Here is a 9,566-nt window from a genome sequence, read left to right as displayed (position 1 = left end):
GAACAAAGTCTTGTGCTGGCTCTCTGCAGCCAGTAATCAATGATCCGTGACACCACTTTAAACAGACTGAACACAACAGTGCTGTCATATCTTGGATTATGGATCGGGTAGTTCGGGCCAAGCCATCCGATTGGTTGAAGAGGCATTTCAAGCAGGATGGAAATCCCCGTAAAGCGCAGCTTGCTGTTCTTTATGAAAAATGAAATTAAGTTACTGGGCTCACTAATGTGGCAACCGAGGAGGAACTCCATTGTCTGTTTTGTGCTTATGTGCAAGCTGGAGAGAAAAAAAAAAACAACACATTGAAAGTATTGATGCATCTGCAATACTTGTAAAAGTGTTCTTGAAGTGTGCGACTTTAAACCCAGAAACTGAAAATGTCAGTCACTGCCACGGCAGAATACATGAAAATTCAATTTGCGTTCATTTGGAAAAATTGGATTAAGCCCATTAGCAGCTGCAGTTTGGTTGCTATAATGCAATAAAGCCATTAACATGCCAGAAATGTCCATGGACAGAGGGTTATTATTTTTGAACTGAATGCACATATTTACAAGAACGGTGTGGATACGTTCCAGATAGTGTTCTCCATAGTTGACCCTTGCCGGGATATCTGTGTGGTGTGTGATTTCAAACCTGTGACACAGTGTTTATAATTTGTATGTTTGCATGTGGCGTGGAGGTCACTGACACAGATTTCCAGCCGTACATTACAGCCCGGGTGTGAGGGTGAGGCCAGAAGACAAACCGCGCCCCGCTCCCCGTTGCCCCGCCCCTGCTTATGAATGCGGGCACTTGTGATTGGACTGCGGCTCGTCGCTGTGAAACCCCGCCCCTCGCGTCGTTAGTATGTGGAAGAAGTGAGGTACTGTGAGGCTGCCGCAGAGGGAGAGAGAGACACACGCCGGAGGACCGTCACGCACACCGACCTCTGCGGGATATTCCTTCCACTTGCCCCGTCTTTTGATGAGCAGTGACTACTGATGGTGTTTGCTTTTCTTTTTGCTTGATTCCTCTCTTTTTGTTTTCCATCACTGGATAAAGGAATATTTAGGAATACTTAGCGGGTGATATTGAGGAGCCCGGTATAGGATGACACTTTGGCGATTTGTTCCTCTTTAGAGACAGCCTGGGTCCAACACGGAGGACGCGCACTGCGCACTTGTCCTTCTGGATTACCGCACTCTCTTCTGTTGAATATATGTCATCATGAAACGTGCTGGTAAATGAGTTTCAACCCTGCGTCCGCTCGTCACATGCCGTTGCCCCATTTCCAGCCCCGATCCAGATGAGAGATCCCCCCGGTGGACCTAAACCGCTTTTACGCAGACAGTCCCCGGAGCTCAGCGCCGCCGACGCCCGGAGAAGAGCGGAGAGACCGCCCGTTTCTGTACCCACGTCTTGTCCTTCTCCCACGGATCCCTCGCGTCAGGCCAAAAGGCTTCCCATCCGGATCATAAAGATGTTGACGGCGCACAGCGGCCACTTGCTGCACCCGGAGTATCTCCAGCCCCTCACATCCGCGCCAGTCAGCATTGAAGTAAGTACATAAAAAAAAGAGACATTTTCGCCGAGATCTGTTAGTATCATCTGATTGATATTTTTTTTTAAATTCCTAATATTTATCAGGTAATATTGAGTACATGGCGTGGGTCGCTATGAGTGTTATTCTGAGAAATATGCCAGCACATGCGCCATTTTACGCACAGCGATGAATTGGCAAGTTCGCGAGACACCAGAGTTCAGAAACATAAAATAATACGCTGTTTAAAAAGTAATACAACCGGTTTGTTTAACCTCCACGGTATAATTACATTTTCTCTTTCCTCGTGTTTACGGGAGCCCCTTATGTCTTTCTTTCTTTTTTAAACTTTGCTTCAACTTTGCATCCTCTGACTTTCTTTGTTCACGTCAGATATAAATGCGCAACTCAGGGCTGATGTGATGTTTTTTCCTACTGTATAGTACATTTAGTGCATTGTTTGCCCAGTAAAATATACTATATTATATAACTAGTGCATATTCTAATTCTAATTGTAATAAGTGGATATGTCTGATGATGCGAAACCTAAATCAACTTTAAAGCACAGTTTGTTCACCTTCTTGCTCTCTCTTTTCCTTCTCAGCTGGATGCCAAGAAGAGTCCTTTGGCTCTACTGGCCCAGACCTGCTCACAAATTGGCAAACCAGACCCTTCCTCCTCTTCCAAGCTGGCCTCCCTCTCCTCAGGCAGTCTAGGAGACAAGGAACCGTCCAGCCGATCTTCCAAGTCCGCAGATCAGCACCACTCCCTGGAAGACAAGTCCAGCTTCAAGCCTTACTCCAAGTCACCCGGCGACTCTCGTAAGGATGTTCAAGGGACAAAGGGGCCTTCAGATAAAGCAGCTTTCAGGGTGCCAAATGGAAGCTCCAGCAGTGGCACTGCTTCATGTCCGTCCTTTCCTCCCCATTCGCGGTCACCCAGCTCCTGCTCTCCTCCCCTGCACACTCAGAGCCAGCCCCACAGACAAAGCCATTCCCCCTCCACGCAGCCCCCGCCACACTCCCAGGCCCCGCACATGGACAACAAACCTGGGAGCTCAGAGCAGGCCAGCTCGGACAGTAACAACAACAACAACAGCGCTGGCAAAAAAGACTCAGATGCAGCGAAGTCAGGGATGGATGGGGCTCAGTTAGCCAACTCCAGCCACATACGGGCCAGCGCCAACTCCAGCAACGCCAGCTCTGCCAGCAGCCCGCGGCCAGAGAGCAAGGCCGACCCGCAGGCCTCCTCACAGCCTGGCTTGGGCTCTGGGCACATCGCCCCTGTCTCCCCTTTTAAACCAGGACATTCAGTCTTCCCCTTGCCTTCTGCTACCATGGGCTACCACGGCTCCATTGTGGGGGCCTACGCCGGCTACCCCTCCCAGTTTGTTCACGGCTTGGATCCTACCAAGTCAAGTTTGGGGTTAGGACTTCCGGGGAAGCACCCCAGCTCCAGCCCGCTTACTGGAGCTTCACCTCCGTCCCTGATGCAGGGCTTATGTCGGGACCCGTACTGTCTGACTTACCCCAATGCACCCCACCTAGGAGGAAGTAACTGCTCCACCTGCGTCCACGATCCCTCCAGCCTCAAGACTGGGTTCCCTCTGGTTTACCCCTCCCACCACCTCCATTCCCTGCACTCCAGCTCCTTGTCTTCCAGCACCACCCCGTCCCTGTCCCACCCCCTCTACACCTACGGTTTCATGCTCCCCAATGAACCGCAGCCCCACGCCTGTAACTGGGTATCAGTCGGGGGTCCCTGCGACAAACGTTTTGCCACATCAGAGGAGCTACTAGCCCATTTGCGTACCCACACGGCCCTGCCTGGGATGATGGACAGTAAGTTGTTGTCAGCCTACCCTTCATCGGTTTCATCGACAGCCTCCTGCCACCTCCACCTGCCCCCTCACAGCAGCCCAGGTACCCTGCCCAGCTCCTTCTCCCTCAGAGGCTCTCCTGGCTTGAGCCTGGCTCGCTACCATCCCTACAGCAAATCCCACCTGCCCGGAGCCCCAGGACTTCCCATGCCATCCCTCCCATCCTCCTCAGCCTATTACTCCCCCTATGCCCTCTACAGTCAGAGACTGGGCTCAGCCTCAGCCCTCGGATACCAGTGATATAAGAAATAATGTTGACGCCCACAGACTGCAGGCACCAGCTTGGACTCTCCAGAGCGGCCCTGAAGATGGATTTTCGAGATTGGGGTCATCACCAGTACAGGGCACCGTGCCTGATGGCCTGCCTGCCAGGAATACCACCTGTTAGTCTCAGGATTGTGACTGGCGCTCCAAAGGCAAAGAAAAAGAGCCTGTGACGGATTGTCTGCAGCACACAAACAACAGACTTTAGTGATTAAGACGGCGGGACACAGAGCTTGAAAATGATGGAAATGTGGGATTATTACAGTCTTGATTTTGGTTTTTGTTTTGTTTTTCTCTATAGCTGTCTCCCGGAACTGAAAGTCTGTATTTATTTTTCACAGAAGCGCTTGGTTATTGAATTTGGGTTGGGGGGTGGGGTGGGGGGGGGGGGGGCATTTTGCTGTCCAAATAAATTGTCCTTAAGTATTCTAACTGAAAACGAATGATTTAAGCATAGTACCATTATGCCTATCTAAAAATAAAAATCTTGCACCACGATGAAGACGGACTGTGAGGCTTTATTCTGGGGACCTCTTTGTATCTCCTTTCCTCTCTGCTTTTTGTTTTGTTGGTTTTTTTCATCCTATTTAGACTCTGGAGAATTGCATGTCTGTGAAAATAATCTTGAACAATGCCATTATTTTTATCTGTAAATATGCAAAGATGTAATATTTTTTCAAGCTCACTTGGGGGTCAGCAAGTCGGGGTCACCGATGCAAATGGTACAAAAGATAAGAAAAGATGACATATAAATAAAGACAATTGATGATGGCTGTGCTATCCAACCAACAGGAAGAGGTCTTATTTTGTTAAATAAATGATACATGATTGCATTTTAACTTGTTTTTCTCCTCACTGATTACTATATATAGCACCATGAAGTGGCTTTTTGTCAGAGGATGGAGTAAATCTTGCCAGAGTGCTGCACTGCACTTATCTAGGTCTATCTATCATTACTGGCTGTTACAGCCACGCTATATGTAGCATTGTGTAATAATTCATGGCTCATATCAGTTGACAGGGTCATCCCGAAGAGGGCAGGCCGGGTCACATTAACCCTGTTAGCTAGTCTCTGAGGACTTCCATCCCTCCTCCTCTCCCCGTCACCCACATTGCTTTTGTTGTTTGCGAGTGCGGCTTTTAATTGCTGATCCTTGTTTGTGAGGCCTGAAAACCGCCTCCTCAGCAGAGCGGAGGGCTGTGTGGAGTGGCCGCTGGGTCACTGGGACTTCAATAATGACCTGAGGGAGGTGTCGACCCAGGATCTCCTCACGGTCTGACGGATTGGCCTGCAACACAAAGGCCAGGGCTGACAATGGGAGGCGGTTAATAGAGAAATATTCATCAAGGCCCTGACACCTCCCCTGAGGAGAGCGGGCTCTCTTACAGGAACCACAAACATGGAGGCCTCCGTCCTGATGTGAGGAGCCATTTTCTTGCTGCCCTCAGCTGCGCTGTAGTTTTAACCGAAGTCAGCGTTCTCGACTCAGAGCTGTGAGACACTAATTCAAAGGGAAGGAGTTGGTCTATCTTAAAGCCTCACCGCTGCCATTAGAGTGTTTCGGCCCTGGTAATGTCTCTGTGTCTCCACTCTATTTGGCTGACAGGGTGTGGGTGGCACACAGAGCGAAGAGGGTGTAGTCTCCGAGGCGGCTATTGACCCGACTCCCAGACTCCTCCACTCTCGCGGTTCATTAGCACTCCAGACAGGGGAAAGGCGAGCACAGGTGTCACTTGACAGGACCATTAACAAAATGGATGACCCTCCCAAACCACATCCAGCCCCTGCCACACCAGCAAGGTCACGGCGCCCTGATCACCGCTCTGGGTAGCTCTTTGGGACGCTACACTTATTTTTCTTCTTTAGGAACTGGAGCCATGCACTTCTCAGGAACAGGACAAGCTCACATTCTTGTAGCTGCTTTTTCTTACGGAGTTTATAAAGTAGTCTAGACAAAATAGGTCAAGGACATTCTGGTTTCTATGCTGTATTGCATATGTACTCAGTGCAACATATTTCTTTGTGACTTGCAGTGTTGTGCCACTGGAGATACACTGGATTGTGTTGCCCCCTAAAGTTGTGTTGGTGAAGTACAGGTGAAGTCAGTGGAAGAAGGGCAGGTACCTCTCATACACGTCTACAGTGCTATCTTGCTTTTGATTTGTATAAATGTGGATTCTGGGATGCTGTTTCACAAGCGGTAGATAGAGAACTGGCAACGTTGGCTTGAATTCACACTGGAGGTCATGCAGAGGGGAGAACTTTCAATCTTGTCGGGGAGGTGGAATTAATTCCACTGTTGCCAGTTTACACTCGTTCATCAAATGCCTCACTATTCTCCCTATCCCCGCGCTCATCAATCTCCTCCATCTATCTTCCTCCCCCAACACACACTCTTGCAGCTGAGTCAACACCCACACACTCCATTTATGTCGCCTGTGTGTGAGACTGTGTGTGTGTGTGTGTGTGTAAGTATGTGTATTCAGCCCCAATCCTTTGTCCACGGAGGGCGACGGATGTGAGGCTGAATTCTGAGTCTGAGTCCTGTTTGTTATTTTGTCCAAAAAAAAAAAAAATCTGATGTTGTGTCAAAGCAATTGTGAAATCTTCCAGTTTTAATATGTAAGTTTTGTCACCTTAAAAAAGTTCAAATAAGCACCAAACCTCAGGGACATTTCGGGAAACTTAAACCCCCAAATTGTCATCGGTTTGTTAAAAAGAAGGAGGTCATATTATCACCTCATGACATTTCTGAGCCACTGTCGGACTCTGCTGGGGTTTTCTTTTGAACAATTAGAAAGCTATCCCATTAGCACTAAATTCTGAATTATTCTGATGGTGTACTGTGCTTTTTCATTCACATTCAGGGGTTTTATCGAAATAAATTACAATATCAAAAGCAGGAAGTGGCATTTCACTCGGAAAAGTAATACTGTTTGTTTTCTTTATGAAGGGTTCGCCTCATAATTATTTCACGGAAAACATTTAGTCATATCTGCTTTCTTGCCAAAAGCTTTTATGGAACTTTATTTTATGCTCTGTTCAACTTACACACAACGTGTCAGGTTATCTACAGCAACAACTCTGTTTCTGCTTCTCAAAGTTTTCTTCTATTCCTCAACTACGGCAAGCAGCTTGGGTCACTGTCGCAGAGGGTACGGCCCACAATATTATTATTCCCTTTCACTGTCTTACTCCTTTTAAACTCTGATTTAGATGAGAAGATTGATACCCATCTCATTTTAAATATAAAGCCACAGCCAGCAGCCGCTTAGCTTAGCTTAGCATAAAGACTGGATGTCGGGGGAAACAGCTAGCCTGGCTCCATCCAGAAGGAGCATAATTCGCCTACCAGCACCTCTAAAGCTCACTAATTCACATATTATATCTTGCTTGTTTAACTGGTACCAAAAAACAAACAAAATGTAAAACATGTTAAGAATGCGATTCAAAATATTCTTCTTCTTCTTCTTATCATTATTCTTTTAAGGCAGCAGTAGTTGCAGGAGTGTGGATGGTGGTAGTCGTGTAGACGTCAGTCAGAGTAATGGTGGTAGTGATGGTACAAGAATAACACTAGTAAGCAAAGAAGTAGTAGTATCAGAAGAGATAGCGATGGTGATGGAGGGGACTAATATTTTCCCCTCTGTGCGTCAGTGCTGAGACAGTGCAGAGTGCCACTGTGAGGTCCTGAGCAGCCGGCTGACAGGCCTGGTGATTAATGACGACAGGGTGTGGAGCTGCTCTTCAATTAGACGCCAGCTCTACCCCGGCTCACCATCCCTGCTGACAGCTAGGACAGAGAGAGAGAGAGAGAGAGAGAGAGAGAGGGGGGAGTCTCTCTCTCTCTCTCTCTGTGTCTCCAGAAGAACAAAACATTAACCTCAACTCCATGACTACCACCTCTGTGTTTAACATCAGGACACAATATAGAGCCTTCGGCATCCAACAGTGACCGCAGTGTTAAAGCAACCCAGATGGCGTGAACACATCCCTCATCAGGGCCTGTCACACAACCTCTGCTTTATTTCTCCACATATAAACCCTGTGACTGACTATTTTACATGCCTGCTTTCGACTCCCCATTCATGTCTGCAGTCGGCCATGCTGTAATGCTCGCTGTGACAACAATAACAGCCACATTGAAGGCTTCCAGGTTGTTTAGCAGGTTTTGTGCCGGTTCGTGCAGCTTCCTCCCACATTTACCAAGCGCAGCACTGTTTTCTTGGTCAGAGGAATAGGAAGATCATGAGAATATAACTTCCTTTTCAGTAGTGTGCAAAATACTGGTTTCTGTCGGGGGGGGGGGGGGGGGGGTGCTAGTAGGATGAATGTAGTAGGGTTAGAAACCACCTTTGTACTTACCACATCAATTATCTCTTCGTGAGCACTGCTGTTGTTATGCATGGAAATTAGTCATTTGCACAATAGCAAGAGTGTCTCCTGGCTGACAGAGGTGAACACCCTTAGTTTTTGGTTTTAAACTGCGGTGATGCAACACAGCTAGGTTAATATGTTCATATGCACCATGTTAGCACTACAATTTTAGTCAGCTTAAAGGAATATTTTTGACATTTTGGGATATATATATATGCTCATTTGCTCTCTTTGCCGAGAGTTAGATGAGAAAATTGATATCACTTTCATATTTGTCTGTTTGCGGTAGCTTCCGCCAGCAGCGGGTTAGCTTAGCTTAGCATAAAGACTGGATGTAGGGGGGGGGGGGGACAGCTAGCCTAGCTCTGTCGGAAGGAAACAAAATCTGCCTGCCAGCGCCTCTAAAGCCCACCAGCTAACACGGTAGACTATATCTTTATACAAGAACCAAACTGTTTCCAGTCTTTATGCTAAGTTAAGCTAACTGTTTCCTGGCTGTAGTTTCGCATAGTAAGGGGAAAAAATGAGAGCGGTGTCGATCTTCTCATCTGACTCTCAGCATTAAAAAGGGCATTTCCCGAAATGTTGAACTATTTCTTTAACTTGATGTTAGTAAAGTTAAGGTGTCGCTAAAGTTTTGATTTTACAGTCACAGAATGAGCTCATTTTCACTGCTTGTCAATGTGCATGTCCTTCAAAAACTGAATTCCTGTGGATATTTTAGCACCTTTACCAACCACTGACTAATTTGTCCCTTCTGGTGGAAAATGAGCTGCCCCCCGCATGCCTATCTAAACCTATGTTATGCGGCAGTGCTGGCTAATGACAGTGTAACGGGCCTTTTACGTGATCTAAAATCCCCTTTTGCCCTTGTCAGTAACCGAGGACATTGGCACCTCTGTGTAGCAAACAGCCTGTAATTACTGTAGAGGCAATAGATTATGATGCTGAGTTTTACAATAACAATACCGTACTGTCATTTTTTTAAAGCCTTAAAATGAGTTTTTTTTTTTTAACCTTTAACCTTCAGGGCTGAAATGTGTTGCGTGATCACCCTCCTTTTTAATTAGGCCTTGAGCAAGTTCATAACAGCAGTTCTCTATTTATTTTGTGCTCTGAATCAGTAAAATCAACGCACACGTTGTAGACTCACATGCACATCTAAACATGAGTTATAACAGTCTAGCACATCGCGGCGCAGCTAACAATGTGCTTAAAATCAAAATGGTCTCATAATTCCTGCTTTTGGGTTGATTCTTTTATTGATTAGTAACAAAGTGGGGCTGTCAGCTCCTCTGTAGTTTCAGATAGAGAAATAGTGCTTTTGATTTCATTTTCAGCCAGCCCTGACCTTGGCAAGGCTCGCTTGGCCTCGACATGGAAAGCTGCCCAGAGCTGCTGTGGTCTCTCCAAAGTTCCAGTGGTGTGAGTGAGCACCGTTAATAGACATACCCTCCCTAACCACCGGTGGAGAAATGAACGTTTCAATTACAGTACGGCGCACTGCTAACAGCACTTGGACT

The 9,566-nt window shown here is 47.0% G+C and overlaps 1 protein-coding gene across 1 annotated transcript; it reads left to right on the top strand.

The window, feature by feature from the left end:
* The first annotated feature begins 904 nt into the window (after positions 1–904).
* On the top strand, positions 905–4,498 carry znf703 (zinc finger protein 703). Its single transcript, XM_070904594.1, has 2 exons — positions 905–1,540; positions 2,127–4,498. The coding sequence occupies exons 1-2, from the start codon at positions 1,289–1,291 to the stop codon at positions 3,639–3,641; spliced, it is 1,767 nt and encodes a 588-aa protein (XP_070760695.1). The 5' UTR covers positions 905–1,288; the 3' UTR covers positions 3,642–4,498.
* The last annotated feature ends 5,068 nt before the right edge of the window (positions 4,499–9,566 follow it).

This window comes from Enoplosus armatus, chromosome 4 (genome assembly GCF_043641665.1).
Source record: "Enoplosus armatus isolate fEnoArm2 chromosome 4, fEnoArm2.hap1, whole genome shotgun sequence".
NCBI classification, from domain to species: domain Eukaryota; kingdom Metazoa; phylum Chordata; class Actinopteri; order Centrarchiformes; family Enoplosidae; genus Enoplosus; species Enoplosus armatus.
This window is presented reverse-complemented; position numbering and strand designations above follow the sequence as displayed.

Coding starts and splice junctions, on each gene's coding strand:
- znf703 (XM_070904594.1), top strand. CDS start 1,289: ATGAGAGATCCCCCCGGTGGACCTAAACCGCTTTTACGCAGACAGTCC. Junction 1,541..2,126: donor CCGCGCCAGTCAGCATTGAA/GTAAGTACATAA, acceptor TTTCCTTCTCAG/CTGGATGCCAAGAAGAGTCC.